The sequence below is a fragment of the Piliocolobus tephrosceles genome, chromosome 15 (genome assembly GCF_002776525.5).
Source record: "Piliocolobus tephrosceles isolate RC106 chromosome 15, ASM277652v3, whole genome shotgun sequence".
In the NCBI taxonomy this organism is placed as follows: Eukaryota; Metazoa; Chordata; class Mammalia; order Primates; family Cercopithecidae; genus Piliocolobus; species Piliocolobus tephrosceles.
In genome coordinates this window covers 21,260,819-21,282,527 of record NC_045448.1, presented here as the reverse complement: position 1 = coordinate 21,282,527, position 21,709 = coordinate 21,260,819, and the positions used below count along the sequence as shown (strand labels likewise).

Here is a 21,709-nt window from a genome sequence, read left to right as displayed (position 1 = left end):
GCTATAAAGCATTCCAAGGGGATCCAATACAAGGCTGACTCCCAAGTCTACAGACTTTGCCTTTAAAGAGTTCACAACCTCAGTGTAGTGGCAAGTGTTAACATGCAGGGCAGAGGTAAATTCCTTAGTAGAAACTTGTGATTATCTGTTCAGCATTTTCTTTTCCTCTTCTTCAACAGCACCCTGCCTTGCTTTGAGAAACTGATCTTTCCGCCTTCCTCCCAACATCTTATGTGGTTTTAAAAGGTCTGCCAAACTCAGAGCTCCTCCCATTCCCACCAGGCACAATTGTTTATTCCTGACCTAAACAATCACAACGCCTTACTTCCCTGCTCAGAAATGATTGGTCCAAAGGACATAAGCATAATCCAAACTGGCCCAGAATATTTTCCTGGGATTCACATATGTTGAAGTGGGGAGAAAGAAACCTTTCTCCAGCTCATTAAAGTGGGATAAAGTAAACCTGGAGCTGCCACACAACCAAATAAGACCTGAGGATAGGAATAAAATCAACTCAGAAAAAAGAGAAGGAAAGATTAGAGACTGAGGCAGAGAGAAAGGCTACTACAGAAGCTAAATGTTCAATATCATGGCTCGGAGACCTAGGAACTGCCCCTGTCCAGCAGCCCTTCCTTGGATTCAGTTACTGGTCCTAGGATGCTTCTAATAATCACTCATTAGCTTAACTATTTTGAACTACATCTCTTTCATTTGGAATCCAAGAATCCTGAACTAGAGAGTAGAAAAAGGAGGCTGGAGGAAAGAAGTGGGGGCAGGGGGACTTAAGAGTAACCAAAAGAAACTTCACAGCAAAGGTGAGAGCTGGACAGTATTTGGGTAGAATGTTTTGGTAAAAAGTTTTTTTGGTATCAACCTATACACAATAACACAACTCCAAACTCCATTTCTTTTCAGAGATAACTGTTTTATAAGTGAACCTTTTACTTGATTTAAATGGCAGATTTGATCTGAGTACTATGTCCAACATGTCTGAGCAAAACATATACGACTTAAGCCAATAATAATGCAAATACTGCTTTTATAGCAAATTTTCCACAGCTCTCAGCTTCTAGGGTTTTATTTCTTGTACCTTTCTCTAAATTCTATTGAAAAGCAGAAGAATATAGTGGTTACAACATATGGAGAAGCAAGGTGGTTTAGTGATGAGGAACATGGATCTGGAATAAGACTAACAAGGCTTGACTCAGGCTCTGTATACCAGCTGTATAACCTTAGGAAAGTTATTTTATAGTTTCCTCATCACTAAAATGAAGTTAATTATAGTGCAAGGGTGTCCAATCTTTTAGCTTCCCTGGGCCACATGTAAAGAGGAAAAATTGTCTTGTGCTACATGTAAAATACACTAACAATAGCTGATGAGCTAAAAATAAATACATAAATAAATAAAATTGAAAAAAAAAATCTCACAATGTTTTAAGAAAGTTTACAAATTTGTGTAGGGCTGCATTCAAAGCCATCCTGGGCCGCATGTGGCCCGTGGGCCACAGGTTGGGGAAGCTTGTTATGATACATGCCTCACAGAGTTGTTGTGAGGATAAAATGAGTTATCCCCATTTTACTAAGTATTCCCTTACTAAGTATTCCCTTACTAATCCCATTCCCTCCAGTGTCAGAGTTAATGAGCTTCCTCGTGCCATTCTGTATATTCCTCTATCATAATGTCTTCCAACTATATGATTGCCTCCTCCACTAAAGTGAGTTTCTTGACAACAAGACTGTCTTTCATCAAGGTGTCTCCAGCCAACAGAGAACCTAGTACAATATGGATATTTAGTATTTATTGGACAAATGAAAAATGCATAAACAATAGTCTATGCAAATTAGTAAGATTTGAAGAGCACCACAAAGCTTGCCAAGTATTTCTTCTACTTGACTATGGTGATGTAAAAATTCCTACCCTTAGACCTGTTCCTCTGGGTTAAGTCACTACTTCCAGAAAGTCCTTGTAAAAATAAACCAATCAGAATTCATTAAGAGTTGTTCTCAATCTTTTTTTTTTTTTTTTGAGATGGAGTCTCGCTCTGTCGCCCAGGCTGGAGTGCAGTGGCGGGATCTCAGCTCACTGCAACCTCTGCCTCCCAGGTTCAAGCAATTCTCCTGCCTCAGCCTCCCGAGTAGCTGTGATTACAGGCTCATGCCACCATGCCTAGCTAATTTTTGCATTTTTAGTAGAGATGGGGCTTTAACATGTTGGCCAGGCTGGTCGTGAACTCCTGAGCTCAGGCAATCTGCCCGCCTCGGCCTCCCAAAGGGCCAAGATTACAGGCGTGAGCCACTGCGCCCAGCCAAGTTGTTCTCAATCTTAATAGAATGACAGATTATCTCTTTCACATTAAGGAACCTCTATTACTAGTTTGCTAATAAGTTTTGCTTTTAAAATCATGAATGGATATTAGGCGGGTGGATCACGAGGTCAGGAGGTCGAGACCATCCTGGCTAACACAGTGAAACCCCATCTCTACTAAAAAAAAATACAAAAAACTAGCTGGGCATGGTGGCAGGTGCCTGTAGTCCCAGCTACTCGGGAGGCTGAGGCAGGAGAATGGCGTGAACCCGGGAGGCAGAGCTTGCAGTGAGCCGAGATCGCGCCACTGCACTCCAGCCTGGGCGACAGAGCGAGACTCCACCTCAAAAAAAACAAAAACAAAACAAAACAAAAACCTTTCCTGTATCTAATGAGATGAGCATAATCTTTTTCTCCTTTGTCTATTTATACAGTAAATTACATTAAACTTTTCTGTGCGTTAAATCATCTTTGTATGGCTGAGGTAAATCCAACTGGGTCATGGCGGGTTATGCCACCTGGAGGGGTATTACTAATGCAGATTACCCCAGATCCTTGGAAGCAGAGGGTTAAGACCTAACTCATTGAAGGAAACCACAATTCTACCATTAACAGATTCTACTTTCCCTCTATGGACAAGCATTTCCCCAATCATTATCTCAAGTCAACACTGGTTGATTTTCCAAAACACTAAAGATATTTTGGAGATTCTGACAGCCCCTTTCTTAAGAAGAGTGGGGGAAAATAATTTTCTTTTTTCACAAATAACAAAAATATTTGTATATTTGTATATAAGAGTTTACAAAGCATTTTCATCTACATGCTATTTCATTTAATCATAAGACTCTGCAAAGAAGACAGGCAGATAATGTCAGCTTGTTTTGCAAAGGATGAAAGCAAAATTTGGAGGGTAAATGACAATCGTTACACAACTGGCAGGTGGTATGGATAAGACTAGAGTTTACTTTTTTAGATTCCTAGGCCAGTACAGTTTTCATTGCACTTCACTGCTAAAGATGTGTGAGTATTTTCTTTTTTTTTTTGAGACGGAGTCTTGCTCTGTTGCCCAGGCTGGAGTGCAGTGGTGCAATCTCACCTCACTGCAACCTCCTCCTGGGTTCAAGTGATTCTCCTGCCTCAGTCTCCCAAGTAGCTGGGACTACAGGCAACTGCCACCATGCCCGGCTTTTCGTATTTTTAGTAGAGATGAGGTTTCACTATGCTGGCCAGGCTGGTCTCAAACTCCTGATCTCATGATCCGCCTGCCTTGGCCTCCCAAAGTGTTGGGATTATAGGCATGAGCCAGAGCACCTGGCCAGACGTGTGAATTTTCTTAATGGTATAATGGCCTGTCAAATGTCTCACTTTTTAATCCACTGGCTTTTTTATTTGTCTTGGTATAACTTAAGCAAGAGTAAAAATTATTGATTCTGTATGTGCATATTGCAGGTTCCAGTAAAACATAACATTCTAAGATAAATAATTTTAAATATTTTACTTCTGTTGTCACTACAAGAAGCCTAAAGGAGTAATTAACCCAGGCGCTCTACTATCACAAAGGACCACAGCATTAGAACTAAGTGCCTGTCCTCCTCCAACACTATCAGGACCAGTTCCATCTCACCTACTGATAAGACACAGCCTTTCTTCTCATTCCTTATCCCCTGAATTCTTATCTCTACAGTGCTGTTTATCCCTTAATCTGACCCAATCCCCTACTTATTCTCTCCTTAAACCTCTCCACTCTCCTAGAACTTCCCCTATGTGATCAGGAAATGATCACATAGCTACCAATCTTCTCTGAAGGAAAATTCTCTTACCTCTTCGCCTTCTTGGCTGACCCCTTGGTATACTACTTTTCCGCTAGTCCTCTCTCAGTTTATTATCGTATACTCCATTGACATCAGGGTCAGAAGATAACTACGGTATTTTCCTTGCTCTTCAATGCCACTTTCAGATGGTTATTTCCCCCTCACTCTTACCAACTACATGCTTTTCTGGGGCTCCTACCATCCAGCAGTACCATTCTCTCCTTCCTTTTTATTGTCATCTATTAGTCACCTGGTCATTCACTCACCTCACTATTCTCTAAGTCTTTGACATCCACATAAATGATGCAATCAAAACCTCAACTCTCAGGCTGATCTCTTCATCAATGACCTTTTTAACTCTACTTAATCCATCATTCCTATTATTACACCCTGAGTCTTACTATAATCAGAAACAGAACTACCACTGACCAAATACCCCATTCTTCAAACGTAAGTTCTCACCCTTCGAACTTTTCTTACACCTGGTACATCTATATCAATAGGGTTTGTTTGTTTGTTTCTTTTTTCTGAGACAGAGTTCTGTTCTTGTTGCCCTGGTTGGAGTGCAGTGGCATGATCTTGACTCACTGCAACCTCCACCTCCCAGATTCAAGCAATTCTCATGCCCAGGTAGCTGGGATTAAAGGAGCGCACCACCACACCCAGCTACTTTTTTGTATTTTTATTAGAGACAGGGTTTCTTCATGTTGGCCAGGCTGGTCTCGAACTACTGACCTCAGGTGATCCACCTGCCTCGGCCTCCCAAAGTGCAGGGATTACAGGCATGAACCACCACGCCCGGCCATCAATAGGTTTTCAACCTCACTGAGACCATTCTGTTGACTCCCATCATTCTCTCTCTTTATTAATACCCCTTCCTCTCTTCACATCCTTCATGTCTAGTTCATGTTTCAGAGTTCATCTTCATCATAATGTTTTTGTCAAATCTGTAACTCTTTTGTCCTTCTCTCTTTGTGCATGTCCATTAAAACCCCAAACGTGTAGGAACCATGAACCTATTTCATCAGCTTTCTCTGTGCTTATACCTAAACAGCTGAACACTGGTGAGGAAAAATCATACAATTAGGCATACTGTTTTCAATTTAAATACATCGCCTCCAACTTCAAATAGACATTCAACATTGCTCAGCACACTTAGATTTTCTTCTACTAAGCTCACATATCTGCACTGAAATGTCTATTTCATGCCTATTTCTCTCCTGAAACTTCCTAATCTCCATCCATTCTCCTCACTACCAGCTATAAACCTTGCCTCATTAGGCCATCAGACTACAGCTCTCTCATCTTTCCATCTCAAAAAATCAATAGAACTTCCAGCATCTCCACCCCTCTTCTTCTGGCCTAAGTTGAGTTATATCATGTCCTCCTCTACCCAGGAAGATTCTTTCTAATGGTTCAACTTACCTCTGATTTTAAGTCTTGAAGCTGTCGGTAAGGGAGGGGGCTAGTGAAGTACTGGGTAGAGAAAGGTGGGTTCCTGGCTAGGGCTTCACCCTCAGGCCTCTGCCCATGAACTTAAGTGAGGACAGGCACTCCTGCCTTCGCACCCAAATGTTGCATCTTCTAAGACCACCCTGGCCTGCCACACCCCTATCCTGTGCCTATAAAAACCCAAGATCCTGGGAAGGCTGAGACATAAGCAGCTGGACGTCGTGAGGAACACACTGGCGGAAGATGACACAAGCAGAGCTGGTCATTAAGAGCACGCCGGTGGAAGAGCACGTCAACAGGCACCGGCAGGCCCCTGACCAGAGGAACAACGCAGAGTTTGGCCAAAGCAGTCAGAGAAGTCAGGTTGCGGCCCGACTCCAAGGTAAAACCATCCCCCTTCTGTCTCCCCCAACTGCCGAGAGCTACTTCTACTCAGTAAAACTTGTATTCATTCTCCAAGCCCACGTGTGATCCAATTCTTCCAGTACACCAAGGCAAGAAACCCTGGGATACAGAAATCCCTCTGTTCTGTCCTTGTGATAAGGAAGGGGAAGGGGGTCTGACTGAGCTGGGCAACACAAACCGCCTATAGACAGCAAACTAAAAAAACACCCTGTAACACACCCCCACTGGGGCTTCATCTGTAAACATTCACCCCTAGACACTGCCATGGGGTCAGAGCCCCACAGCCTGCCTATCTGTATGTTCCCCTAGAGGTTTGAGCAGGGGATACTGAAGAAGTGAGCCACACCCCCATCACTTGCCCTTCGAGCGGGACAAGGGAACCTTTCCTGTTTCACTGTCAACTTCCTACTCTCTACCACAAATTTAATTGCATTCATATCCATCTTCTCCCCGTATGTTACACTGAAAGTATTCTTTTTATCCATTCTTTAATCTGTGCTCTCCAGTCTATCTTAATCTGCTTCTTCAGGGACTTTGCTCCATCAATTACCACAATCTCAATCTCTCTCTCTTTCCCTCGCCTCCTCCTCCTTTCTTTTCTCTTTACTATTTCCTTCAAGTCTTTCTTAAAAAAAAAAAAAAAAAAGGTTTTCCTTTGACCCCCATGCTTTTTTCTTTTCATTCTAAGAGTTGCTGCTACTCACTTAACCCTTCCTCAACTCTCACTCATTCCTGATTCACTGCAATCCAGCTTCTGCTTATCACTCAAGTGAAATGGCACTTTTAGTAAGGTCTTCAAAGTTTCCTTTTGACAAATTCAATGGATATTTTTCTTTTTCTTTTTTATTTTTGAGACCGAGTTTTGCTCTTGTTGACCAGGCTGGAGTGCAATGGCGTGATCTCGGCTCACAGCAACCTCCGCCTCCCAGGTTCAAGTGATTCTCCTGTCTCAGCTTCCTCAGTAGCTGGGATTATAGGCACCCGCCACTATGCCCGGCTAATTTTTTGTATTTTTAGTAAAGATGGGTTTTCACCATGTTGGCCACGTTGGTCTCAAACCCCTGACCTCAGGTGATCCACTCGCCTTGGCCTCCCAAAGTGCTGGGATTACAGGCATGAGCCACAGCACCCGGCCAATATTTTTTAGTACTATGTTAAACTAATAACTCTATCATTTTCCAGTGACTACAGAAGACCTCTTTTCTCGCTTTCTATGACAACAGTCTCCTGACTGCTCTGGCAGTATAGATTTCATATCTCTTTAGTTTCCTAAATTGCTGTGATGAAAGTATCAATAAGCAGTGTAAGTCTGGAAGGCAGGAAGCAGAAGGAACAAAGTAAAACAAGGGACAAGAATAACTACTGGCCTATGGAGAATCAAATGCTAACTGAAAGAATTAGACTATGTGAGGGAGAAGAGTCCACAAATCATCATTAAACTTCACTTTACAGATGAAGAAACTTAGTTTAGTTTCTATGCAATCCATAGCAAAAGTTTAAAAATCATATAATCTGGTCATTCATGCCATAACTATAAAGGCTAAAATATGGGTCCCTTGCTGCTACCATCTTTCCAATTTGCCCTACCTTTGCTCAGGTAACAAATGAACTCTACTTAGTAATCATGTTTCTGTCTTCACTGTGGAATATATATGCAAACAGGCAACTGCCCTATTGCCATCCATTTTAGTACTGAGTACAATGTGTAGTCAAAATCTGCTAGAGTCAGCAAGCAGTAAACATAAAGCACATTTCTTTAAGCTCTATTAAAATATGAATTTATTGACCATTTTAAATACTCTGTATGTTATACATGGCAAAGATAACGAATTATTTATATAATTTAAACATTTTTATTTGATGTGCAAGCATGTCTAAATATGAGCCTGGTAACTAGACCTGACTAAAGTTGCCCCTGCATTATTAGTTCTTTAAAACTGTCCTTATAACAGTATTAGGAAGCAGCCTGGTGCATATATGACATAAACTTGCCCTAGATTTCATGAAGTATTAGTTTTATTTTAAACACTGATTTTCAGTGATATGGGTAAGTGATTTAATCTCACATTTTCTTTTGAATTGAGTTAGTAATCATCTTATCACTTAACCCACTCACAGGGATGTTGTAAAGGAACCAGGTTATATTTCTAAGTATCCTGGGCTTCTTTTGAGAAAGGTTACCGTGGGCAACCTTACTGATTTCTGGCATTGGACTCGAACAGGCAGTTAGACAGCAGAAGGATATTCAAGCAAGCAGAAAGAAAAAGGTTTATATTGTATATGTTATTTCAAACAAAGATACTCAGATAAAGGCAAAGAATAGTCTAGTTTAAAAAAAAAAAAACCACAGTAAAGTAACTCAAAGAAAAGAAGCTAGATATTAGAAAATAACCTTAAGTAAGAGGAAGAGGTTGTTGAGACAGCTTAGCAGAGACAAAAGGCACTGAAGAACAGAGTCATCCATATTCCCACACTGTAAGATAAGGCAGATAAAAAGCCAATTAAACTATGTACAGACTTTTTTTTTAAATTAATTTTTTTTTTTTTTTTTGAGACGGAGTCTCACTCTGTCGCCAGGCTGGAGTGCAGTGGTATCATCTCGGCTCACTGCAACCTCCACCTCCTGGGTTCAAGCGATTCTCCTGCCTCAGCCTCCCAAGTAGCTGGGACTACAGGTGCATGCCACCACGTCCGGCTAATTTTTGTATTTTTAGTAGAGACGGGGTTTTACCATGTTGGCCAGGCTGGTCTCGAACTCTTGACCTCGTGATCTGCCCGCCTTGGCCTCCCAAAGTGCTGGGATTACAGGCGTGAGCCACTGCGCCCAGTTATGTAGATTTTTTAAAGAAATAATATAGGGAAGATAAGTTGGCTGGCTTGTCTAACCAGCAACAACAAATGATTTCGTTTTCTATAAAATTTTTTTCTACTGAATATATGCTTGTGTAAAGTGTATTAACATTGTTCACCTCAAATTCCCCTTCCTTACCTGAAGCCACCATGTTGTCCTTTCTTTAGCACGCTGTTTACTCTATATTTGGTGTTAATGTTATTCTAAATAAGTCAGCATGATAAAAGCCATATGAAGAGAGAGATTTCTTATACAAAAGCTTTATGAAAAGCTTTATTTCTTACAGAGAATACTTTACGCTCTGGAAACTTTATATTGTTAGCAAAGGAATAACTGAGACTATTCCCAAATTTATATTATATGCCATGAGTCTGGTTTTTAGTTTCTTTTATAGCTTCAGTATACAATGAATACTGTGGTGAATGATATGCAGACAGTCTATGTTTTGGACATCTGCTCTGCCACTGCGGCAAATAAAGAAACATTAACTTGCTTTTCATGCAAACTTTATAGTGCCAGATTCTGTTTTAGATTTCATTGATCATTGCATTATTAACAAAGGTTAATTAAATTACACTTAACAAGGAAACAAAAGAAAAACTGTGTTGAAAGAGCCTCTACCACCTGAATTATTTCAAATTTTCCATATTTCCCATTTCTGAAAATTGCCTAGGATCACGTTGGCTGAGATCAGTTCTGTCATACTGACAAAGGCAATTGTTCTGGAAATGTATAGATGCCAATACAAACAGCACATAGTCATCAAAAACTGGAAACTGTGATAAAGTATATGTTTAGTTATATGACACATAACTAGAACATTAAAAACAGTCTTGAAGTTTTTGTTTGTTGAAATTATAAAATAAATTATGAAAACGTAATACATATAATAGCTTTAGCTATTTACTCTATTAAATCAAAATAACGAAGGTAAGAAGTTAGTTACCTAAAAATAAATAGTATCAAAAATAAATACCTTTAGTTGATTGTTATAAGAATCCATTTCTGATAGCTTAGATGCAGTTTCTTTTTCAAGAGCATCTAATTGTTCTTTAAGTCTTTGGCATAATTCTTGCTTTTCTAATGATTTTTTATGAAGTAAACTGACCCCTGAATCTGAAAAACAAACATCAGACAGTTTACATTTTGTAGAAGTTCATATGTTATTACCAGCGTGCCATTTACTGTTTGGTCAAATTCATGTAACTAGACCAACACAAAGGATGTATACACATAATGTAGACCAGTACAAGAGAAAACAGTTGTTATTTCCACTTCCCAGATTATATGCTGGAAACAGCATCAGAGGAAATGGTTATAAGCCTTGGTTCTCCATTCAAAAGGACTAGGACTTGAAGTGCAATTTTACTTTAGGAAAAATACTTCACCAATCTAATCCTCAGGCTTTTCAGCTGTACAATGAGCATCATACCACATTGAATGAGGTGATGGATATAAAGCCATTGTATACTCTGGTCCACAGTTAATATTCAATCAATAGAAGCTATAGTTAAAGTAGCTTTCCATTTATTCTTAGTGTTCCCAAGAACAGGGAAATATTCACAGCAAAGATTTAATAAGTATTACTAACTGGATTATTTAGTAACATTATTTTAGGATGTAAGAACAGAAGGTTTCATTTTATATTATCTTTTTTTACATATTCATACAGGGATGAAGAAACCAGATGGAAATATATAATGCAGAATACATTACAATAAATTAAAATAGCAATATTATCTGTTTAAATGCCTATTTTTAACTTTATCATATTTTTAAAGTACAGAAGTACAAAATTTAAATAAAATGAAACATATAGAGTAAAAAATTAAAAGGCCTCCATCTCAACTGCAAGTTCATCCCTCTTTTAGGCATTTACATTTAGATGTGTACATATTCGACTTTTATTTCCATGGGTTTTAATAGAATCATATTGTCTACATTGCTGTGCAACTTGTTTTGAATTTAATAAGATATCGTATCAATCAGGACAAATAATCTAGTTCATCCTTTTAAATTGCTCCATGGCAGTCTACATTATGGCTACTGCATAATTTATATTATTACCTTTCTGACGGGTTTGAGTAGATGTGGGTCTGTACCCACAGATCAACATCTACCCATTTCCACCTCCCTCTAACCCCTGGTAACCACTCTTCTATTCTCAGCTTCTGTATAGGAATTCAACTTTTTTAGATTTTATGTGTAAGTGAGGTCATGCAGTATTTGTCTTTCTGTAACTGAGTTACTGCATTTAGCATAAGGGAGTGCAAATATCTCTTTGAGACAGTAATTTTGTTTCCTTTGAACATATATTCAGAAGTGAGACTGCTGTATCATACAAGAGTTTATTTTTTTAGAAATCTTCATACTATTTTCCGTAACAGCTACACCAATTTACATTCCTCCAACAGTGTACATGGTTCCCTTGTCCCCACACGCTCACTACCACTCGTTATCTCTGATCTTTTTGATAACAGCCATCCTGACAGGTGTGAGGTGATAGTATATTTCAGTGTGGTTTAGATATGCATTTCCCTGATGATTAATAATGCTGAGTACCTTTTTAAGTACCTCTTTACCATTTTTAAGTCTTCTTTGGAGAAATGTCCACTCAGGTCCTTTGCCCATTTTGAAATTGGGTTTTTTGATTTTTGGTATTGAGTTATATATATTCCTTGTATTTTGGATATAAACCACTTATCAGATATATGGCTCACAAGTATTTTCTCCCATTCCATAGACTGCCTTTTCATCTTGTTGTTTCCTTTACTGTGCAGGAGCTTTTTAGTTTGATGTAGTCCCACTTGTTTATTTTTGTTTCCTGAGCTTTTGGAGAAATATCCAAAAAATCATTGCCAAGGTCAATGTCAAGAGCTTTTGTCTATGTTTTCTTCTAGAAGTTTTATGGTTTCACGTCTTATGTTTAATCCATTTTGAGCTGATTTTTGAGTATGGTATAAGAGTCCAATTTCATTCTTTTGCAGGTAGATATCCAGTTTTCCCAATACCATTTATCAAAGAGGCTATCCTTTCCCATTGTGTCTTCTTGATACCCTTGTCAAAAATTAGTTGACCATATATACTTGGGTTTATTTTTGGGCTATTCTATTTCGTAAGTCCATATGTCTTATCACTGACAAAAAATTGTATATATATTGCATGCATGTTGTTTTGAAATATGTATACATTGTAAAATGGCTAAATTGAGCTGATTAACATATGCATAATTGAGCTGATTAACATAATGCATACCTTAATTAGCTGGGCTCTCTATTCTATTCCATAAGTCTTTTGTACTCAACAATTAAAAAACGTATATATAGTATGCATGTTGTTCTGAAATATGTATACATTGTAAAATGGCTAAATTGAGCTAATTAACATATGCATTACCTCACATACTTACCATTTTTGTGGTGAGAACACTTAAAATCTACTCTCTTAGCAACTTTCAAGAATACAACGCACTGTTATTAACTATAGTCACCAGGTTGTACAATAGATTTCTTGAACTTATTCCTCCTATCTAATTGAAATGTTGATTTCCTTTGAGCAAACTCCCAGTGATCCCCTTTTCTCCCACCAGCTCTGGTGGCCACCATTCTATTCTCTACTTTTACGGATAAATATACATACTCCACAAATAAATGAAATCATATCGTATTTGTCTTTCTGTGCCTGGCTTATTTCGCTTAATGTAACATCCTACAGGTTCACCCATGTTGCCCCTATGTCTGTCTTTATGCCAGTACCATACTGTTCTGATTACTATAGCTTCATAATATTTGCAAATAGGCAGTGTGATGCTTCCAACTTTTTCTTTCTCAAGACTGCTTTGGTTATTTGAAGTCTTCTGTGATTCCATATACGTTTTAAAATTGCTCTTTCTATTTCTGTGAAAGTGCTATTGGAATTCTGATAGGGATTGTGTTGAATCTGTATATTGCTTTGGGTAGTATGGATAATTTTAAAAATAATAATTCTTCCAATACATGAACATGGAGTATCTTTCCATTTATTTATGTCTTTTTCAATTTCTCCCATCAATGTTTTACAGTTTTCAGTTACAGATCTTTCCCCTCCTTGGTCAAATTTATTCCTAAGTATTTAATTATTTTTGATGCCGTCATAAATAACATTGTTTTCTTGGTCTCTTTTTTGAATATTTATTGGTGTAAAAAATGCAACTGATTTTTGTATGCTGATTTTGTGTCCTACAACTTTACTCAATTCATTTATTAGTTCTAAGTTTTATAGACGTCTTCAGGGTTTTCAACATACAGGATCATGTCATCTGCAAACAGGGATAATTTTACTACTACTTTTATAATTTGAATGTCTTTTATTCCTTTTTCTTGTCTGAGTAGTCTTGCTAGTACTTCCAGTATCATGTTGAACAGAAGTGGTGAAAGTGCATATCCCCACCTCATACCAGATCTTAGATCAAGCTTATCCAACCTATAGGCCATGGACCGCATGCGGCCCAGGATGGCTTTCAATGGGGTCCAACACAAATTCATAAACTTTCTTAAAACATTATGAGATTTTTTTACCACTCATCAGCTATTATCGGTGTTAGTGGATTTTATGTGTGGTCCAAGATGAATCTTCTTCCAATGTGATCCAGGGAAGCCAAAAGATTGGACACCCCTGTCTTAGATGATAGCTGTGAGCTTTTCATAAATGGCCTTTATTATGTTGAAGAAATTCCCTTCTATATCTGTTTTCTTGAGAGTTTTTATCATGAAAGGATGTTAAACTTTGTCAAATACTCATTCTGTTATTTATTGAGATGATCATGTGGTTCACAGATTTTTGTCTTTCATTCTGTTAACGCATACTTTAAATTTTGACAGAAATTGCCGAACTACTATTCCAAAAAGCTGTATCAACTCACGACACCAACAATACCTGTTCCTGCAAACCCTCATCTATACTGGATATTATTAATCTTTTTTTCATTTTTGCTAATTGGCAAAAAAGAAACCTGATTGTTATTTCAATTTATATTTTCTTGATAACCAGTGAAGTCAAAGAAACATCTATTTATGTTTCCGCCACAGTCTTGAATTGTTAGGTCTTATCCTTTGCCTATATTTTTCTATTGGGCTGTCGTAATTTTTGATTTGTAGAAGCTCTAAATTCTTGTATTACATGTACTTCAAATTTTTTAGTGTTTATACTGTCTTTCATTACAACTTTTTCATTTTTATATCATCAAATCTGTAAATATTTTTCTTCATGACTCTATATATTGTTTAAAGACACTTTCCTCATACCAAGATTATAAAATATTTTCCGGCTTTATAATAGTTTTTCTTAAGTTGTTTTTATGTTTAGCCTGCTAGTTTATCTAGAATTTATTTCTGTACATAGAGAGCAGTAAAGAGCTCCCCTGCAACTCTTTCAGATAATCCACTGTTTCCCAAATCACTTACTGAAAGTCCATCCTTTCCCCACTAATGTTAAGTGCCAACTTTATCTTATCCCAAGTTGCCATTCATGCATAGGTTTTTGTCTAGACTCTATTCAATTCCATTGTTCTACTTTTCTATTTCTGATCAATAACAAACTACTTTAGACACTCTAACTTTCATATCTTATGTTTTGATATCTAATAGGGTTAGTCTCCTCCCCTCTATCAAAGTTTTTCTTTTTCAAGTTTTGCCTAATCTTGTACAATTTATTTTCTAGATGAATTTGTCAGTTATCTTGCCAAGTTTCATTTATAGAAACCCAAAAAGAACGGAATAAATGAATTAGGAGAGAACTGACATAGTATTCATGTATAATATAATATTAAGCTAGTTCATTTAGGAACACAAAATGTCTCTAGTTACTCAGGAATCTTTTTTTTTTTATTTTTATTTTTTGAGACAGAGTCTCACTCTACTGCCCAGGCTGGAGTGGAGGGGCACCATCTCGGCCCACTGCAACCTCTGCCTCCCACGTTCAAGTGATTCTAATGCTTCAGACTTCCGAGTAGCTGAGACCACAGATGCGTGCCACCACCCCTGCTGATTTTTGCATTTTTAATAGTGATGGGGTTTCACCACGTTGGCCAGGCTGGTCTCAAACTCCTGGCTTCAAGTGGTCTGCCCACCTCAGCATCTTAAAGTGCTGGGATTACAGGCATGAGTCACAGTGCCCAGCCTATTCAGGAATCTTTCATGTCTATCAGCAAAGTGTTATAGCTGCATATTTCTTCTTCTTCTTTTTTTTTTTGAGACGGAGTCTCGCTCTGTCACCAGGTTACAGTGCAGTGGCGTGACCTCAGCTCACTGCAACCTCCACCTCCCAAGTTCAAGTGATTCTCCTGCCTTAGCCTCCTGAGTAGCTGGGACTACAGGCGTGCACCACCACGTCCAGCTAATTTTTGTATTTTTTAGTAGAGACAGCGTATCACCATGTTGGCCAGGATGATCTCGATCTCTTGACCTCATGATCCTCCCGCCTTGGCCTCCCAAAGTGCTAGGATTGCAGGTGTGAGCCACTGCACCTGGCCCATATTTCTTCTTTATTCATAACAATGTATATCACTAATAATGCATATTTTAATACCAAATTTGATGATATATATGAACACTATGTTGGGTAACTGGAAGATAAGCCAAACAACATGGTAGTACAGTGGGCTTTACAGTCAGACATGAATTTGACTACGACTGCATCATCCTGGGTAACTACTTAATGTCTCTGAACCTCAGTTTTCCTGAGCTGCACAATGGGAATAATAACTACACCACAGGGTTATTGTAAAGATTAAAGGAAAGAATGCATCAAAACTGACTTACACAGTGCTTGGCACATGGCTGGTAATCTTAAATGGCAACTATTATAGGGAGAGGAATCTAAGGGATACAGGGTACTTTTCAAATCCCAAACAAAAGCTTCCTATTTTAAATTGGACTATGGCTAAATAAATAAATAGGTAACAGCTGCACTGGATTACATTCCACAGAGAAAGAACAGCCCCATCACGTCCTCAATAAGAGATATTCTATATTTTATTCACAATTCAAATAGGAACAATGACAATAATAAAGATATATTTCTGCCACTGTGCAGATCAGGTGGGTTGGCTCGCCCTGTCTCTGGAATGTCTGTGTAGGGGTGAGGTGGGAGCTGATATACTTTGAACAGAAAAGAATCAGGTATAAGGAACACTGTCTGAGCAGGGACATGGACAGACCACCTCAGTGGAAGGCAGGAGACACAATAAAAATAGTTCACGAGAGTGAACTTTATTTCTGATACTTCTTCCACATGAAGGACCCTGCACTAGCCCAACAATCCCAGCTTCTTTCCTTCCTTTCACTAAATGGTGAGCTCAAGATCAGGACCTAGGAATGTACAGCCTAGAATCCTCCTAGCCCTCGCTCTCTAGAGACTTAACTGCCCACAGGAAACCTGCATTCTACTTTGTTCATGAATTCAACGTTTTATAGGTGCAACTATACCACCCACAGATAAACCATGCTGCCTAAAATCAGCTTCATCAATAATGAGACAGTGATTTGGTCTCTCATTTGTCTTGTTCCTTTGCCTTATTTCTTAATTTGTTCAGAACTTGGGCAAAGAAGGGGATACTATTTACTGAACTTTGTAAACAGCCAAAAGTATAATAAAGAAACCTACAATGGAATAACTGACATGATAGAGACTCAATGAGTGACATTTAGGATACTTTAGTCAGTTGTAACACAACATCTGCAGATTTGCTTTTCTTTAAATAAACCTTGTTTCTGCTACACTTTTATTGGTATGGTATCCAATACAGAGAATTTTTTTCAGTTTTCTCATTGGGACCTGAGCAAAAACAAAAAAAGTCACAATCCCATAAATTATCCTGGAATGCTTAGTTCCACCAGTGTCAGAGGGCCAAGATGGTAAAATTCTTTGTATGAAGCACAGAGTTAGATAATACAAAGGGTCTGGGCAGGGCATACCATCCTGCTTAAGCCTATGACTGCTGCATGCTAACCCCCTAGAACTCCAGGTGCAGCCCCACCGTAAAGCCGCCTCCTGAACAGGTCTTTAAAATCAGTGCAGGACTTTTCAAAATGCACATGTAGTCTTGTGTTAGAGCCAAATTTAGATCTTACAGTCTAATATTTTCTTTGATATTTCAATTATATAAATAAAAATATCAAGATATGAAGTCATACCACAATCATTACTATTTTATTTTTATCCACTTTTTATCACTAAAAATGCTCTAACATCTGGGATAATGTTTTTCACATTATTTTTAAACTTACAGGCAAAAAGTGTTATTTATAACAGAATACTTTTTTTAATTTTAAAAAAGTAACAATGTTACTGATATAGTCATTCAGAAAAGGATACAAGTAATCAGACAAACCTTAGAGACTTACCAGGTGTGTTACTGAACTGCATGTTTTTAATTCTTTCATTTAATAATTGCTTCTCAGGTACCAGATAGATAAGCTTATTCTGATACTCCTTATAAAAAGAAAAAATAGTACCGGATTAAAATGTTATAATAGTGTCCAAGAGTTTTTTTGAAAACTTTAAAACAGGATTTATTCATCTTTGAAACTTACTTTAGAAATAATACATAGTTGTAAACTGCTTACAACTTATGAAGCAACTAGAATGAAATTATGCCAAGAAATATTTAAGCCAAAATCAATTTTGAGTGACTGGCTGAAATTAAAAGGCAGTGAAGAAAGTCTTTGTAAATGGTGTGTCTAGAAGCCTGCAATTTTCAGATTACTGATGAATGACAGCGGACCAGTGCCAGATGGTGTGTGTAAGCACGCCATGACACTCCAGGATGAATATGTGTATATCAAAGAGGGACTAAACGCCAGGTGCCAGGTGCGGTGGCTCACGCCTGTAATCTCAGCACTTTAGGAGACCAAGGCAGGTGGATCACTTGAGGTCAGGAGTTCAAGACCAGCCTGGTCAACATGGTGAAACCCCATCTCCACTAAAAATACAAAAATTAGCCAGGTGGTGATGGGTGCCTGTAATCCCAGCTACTCAGAAGGCTGAGGCAGGAGAATTGCTTGAGGCTGGGAGGCAGAAGTTGCAGTGAACTAAGATCATGCCACTGCACTCCAGCCTGGGTGATAGAGGAAAAAAAAGAGGGACTAAAAACTAGGAAAGCAGGTTTAAATCAGATAGAAAATGTTTTTGGCTTTTATCTCTCCTGAAACAAAGCAAAAAGACTGATTAATTGCCAGTTCATGCAGTAAGAGAAATTGGATAAGAGAACTCTAGAGATGCAGAAGGCTTCCCTAGCCCCATTCTGCAAACAGTAATTATTGAACCAGACCCTACTGCACAAGCAAAGAAGAGAATTACCAGGACCCCAAGGGACACATTCAAGTTCTCATCATAATTTTAAAAAGAATAACTTACAGTCAAAATTTCCTAAAATTAGTAGCAATAACCTTATTTTAATGTATGTTATGGTCTGAATGTTGGTATGTCCCCATTCATATGTTGGAACCTAACTCCCAATGCAGTACTATTAAGTAGGGCTTTAGGAGTCTCCACACTCATGAATGCGATGACTGTCCTTATAAAGGAAGTTGAAGGGACTGCCTTACCCTTTCTGCATGTGAAGATTCAGCAAGAAGGCACTAGTTTTAAAGGAGACAGCAAGCCCTCATTCCACACTGAATCTGCCAACACCTTGATCTTGGACTTCTCAGTCTCTAGAACTATAAGTAATAAATTTCTGTTGCTCATAAATTACCCAGTCTAAGGTCTTTTGTTATAGCAAAAGTAATAAATTAAGAATGCATAAACATTGTTAAAGAGTTAAAACTCAAAGTGGTAAATGTCCACTTATGTATATATATTAAGCAAAACTTAACCAGATGTGTAGCAGAGTTTTAGTTTTAGTAGGTCTATGGACTTCCTGATATTGTATACAGGATTGTGTGTATTTAGATCACAAGTCTATTAAAGACTCAAAGGTTATTGACCCCCAAAACAAAACTCTATTAGAAGAACTGTTTTGTTTTGTTTTGTTTTGTTTTGAGATGGATTCTCGCTCTATCACCCATGCTGGAGTACAGTGGTGCGATCTTGGTTCACTGCAACCTCTGCCTCCTGGATTCAAGCAATTCTCCTGCCTCAGTCTCCGGAGTAGCTGGGATTACAGGCATGCGCCACCACACCCAGCTAATTTTTTTGTATTTTTAGTAGAGATGGGATTTTGCCCTGTTGACCAGGCTGGTCTCGAACTCCTGACCTCAGGGGATCCACCCGCCTCAGCCTCCCAAAGTGCTAGGATTACAGCCATGCCCAGCCCAGAAGAACTATTAATTGTACATGTTTAAGAACAATTTAGCAGCGAAGGGCTTACCTGAAGTTCCTGTTGAAGTTGCTTGATTTCCATAATTTCCAAGTCACACTGCTTATCCAGAACTTCCAGCTCAGTCTTTTGAGTTTGCTTTTTGAGTCGGACATCCTGAAGTCTGCCTGAGATCTGCTGATGTTTGCCATTCTATAGGAAGATCATATAAATATATAGTAACATAAAATGCTAATAGATAATGTTTCTACAAGGAGAATAATATTTTTAGTTAAATTTTAAAACCTCAGTTACATTCATATTCATCCTGAAATAAATGCCTAAAACCAAGTGGAATGTGTTTCAGAGTTGTGTCTGTTAACTCAAGTTATTAGTGGGAAACATATTCTCAGAGTGCAAGAGCCCATATGTTAGTATGGGAAAGCAGAAACATAACATGCTGAATTTTTTTCTGAATTCAGCATTAATTAGACAATATTAATTAACAACATTAATATCAGAGACACTCTCAAAGAATGATGAGGAGGAATAAATGTTTGCATGTGATGTTCAGCATTACCTTCTCTGAACTTCTATTTCTACCCTAAATATTGCCATCTAATTTCCTCTAATGAAACAGTGCCCAGGAGGAACGTTTTGGCAACAGTTCTGTTCTATACTAATATTCTTCTCCTTTTTTCCTCTTATTCTGCAAAGAAATCAAACCAAACAGCAGAGATTCTCAATAGGACCTAAGAAGAAGGGTGACATGGGGGGTTATGGGCTGAACTGTGTCCCCCAAAATTCATATGTTAAAGTCTCAAGCCTCAGTACCTCAGAATGTGACAATATTTGGAGAAAGGGCCTTTAAAGAGGTGATTAAGGTTAAACAAAGTCATACGGGTGGACCCTAACTCAGTCTAACTGGTGTCCTTATTAGAGGTGGAAATCTGAACACAAAAGGCATCAGAGATAAACACGCTCAGAGAAAAGACCATATAAGGACACAACGAACGATGGCCACCTGCAAGCCACCAAAAGAGGCCTCACAAGAAATTAAGCCTATGGATACCTTGGTCTTAGATCTTAGGAGCTGTGAAAAAATTAATTTCTGTTGTTTAAGCCACCTAGCCTGCCGTATTTTGTTACAGCAGCCCTACCAAACTAATAGAGTGGAGTGAGGGGAAATGACATCCCTGGTTAAAAATCACTGATGAAAAGTTTTACTGAAGACTATGTTTCATATTTGAAATACATACACTGAAAGGAATATGTGTATCTATGCTGGAGCTCACATTCTTATCCTCAACATGGGATACGTATAGGCTCTGGACCTTTCCAGACTCTGCACATTCACCTGTTACTGTGCTTTGTGTGATGCACAAATTCTTGAGGGAAAAACAATCAATCTTAAGGTCTCTTCCCATTATATATACTCAAGATGATACATACCTATTAAAATAGTGCAAAGAAGTTAAAAGTTTTTTACAACTGTTATGTAGTACTCTGGCATGATTAATACTTGTGGTATGTATGTCTATCCATCTGAAGGCATAGAATATCTCTGACTAAAGATATTGTGATGATTTAAAAAGTAATTTTTAATGTAATTCAAGTCATCAACCAAATAAAATGTTATAATCACACAAGATCTAAATCTGGCTCTACTACATGACTAGGTATGCATTGTTGCAAAACCCTACTATATGATCAAGGTAGGCTCATGGGATTCTAGGGTTGTGGCAGAATAGTGCCAGATCTTTTATATCTTCTCACCACGCATTTCAAAGAAAGTGTTTTAACAACTTGACCCTCTAACACCTGATTTGTAAAAACTGCTTAGTGGCCAATATTAGCTAAGAACTACAATCCTGCAGAACTGGAATTGTAAGAGATCATTTAGGTCAGCAGTTTCAAATCTGTTGTCTTTTTAATAGTAGAATCTTTTTTTCCCAAGCAAATCTTGAGTGAAACACCAAGAAAAACAAAGCACATAAATGTCAAGTTTCTCTGTTGTGAAGTGTGGAAAGAGCTGGGGAGAGATCACTGTTCTGCTGCCCAAGCTTCCCCTCTCCTGCCTCTGCTTGGTCCTCCTCAGACCATCTTACAGAGACCAATCTGAAAGCTGAAAATCACTCAACTAACACAACTCTTGATTTCATGCAAGGGAAAAGTGAGGCATAGAGAAAGGAAATGTCTTGCCCAGGAGTACACGGTTCATCAGTGTCTGAACTGACGCTACAACATAATTCTCAGCATTCTGAGTCATCATCCTTTTCTCAGTAAACCATATTGTACAGTCTGTTTATATGAAAATGTGACTATTTAATGACACTAAGACATAACTAATTCACGAGAGATTTTAAAACACAATTACATTTTTCTTTTATTCTTTTTTTTTTTTTTGAGATGGCATCTCACTCTGTCACCCAGGCTGGAGTGCAGTGGCGTGATCTTGGCTCACTGCAACCTCCACCTCCTGGGTTCAAGTGATTCTCCTGCCTCAGCCTCCCAAGTAGCTAGGATTGCAGGCACCTGCAACCACCCACCAAGGCTGGCTAATTTTTGTTTGTTTGAGATGGAGTCTCACTCTGTTGCCCAGGTTTGAG

The 21,709-nt window shown here is 38.3% G+C and overlaps 1 protein-coding gene across 6 annotated transcripts in view; it reads right to left on the bottom strand.

Annotated features, from left to right (window-relative positions):
* Positions 1-21,709, bottom strand: part of ITSN2 (intersectin 2) — a 151,756-nt gene that overhangs the window by 69,996 nt on the left and 60,051 nt on the right. For 5 of the 6 annotated variants that reach the window (XR_003309545.1, XM_026454742.1, XM_026454743.2 and 2 more), the window contains exons 14-16: positions 19,173-19,313; positions 17,206-17,293; positions 9,801-9,940 (exon numbers count right to left, since the gene is read on the bottom strand). Coding sequence is in view for 5 of the 6 variants with exons in the window: in XM_026454742.1 (XP_026310527.1) it covers positions 9,801-9,940; positions 17,206-17,293; positions 19,173-19,313 (369 nt within the window). In the remaining variant the exon portion in view is untranslated. Of the gene's footprint in view, positions 1-8,365; positions 8,447-9,800; positions 9,941-17,205; positions 17,294-19,172; positions 19,314-21,709 lie in introns of all 6 variants that reach the window. The other variant, XM_026454744.1, reaches the window with a different exon arrangement.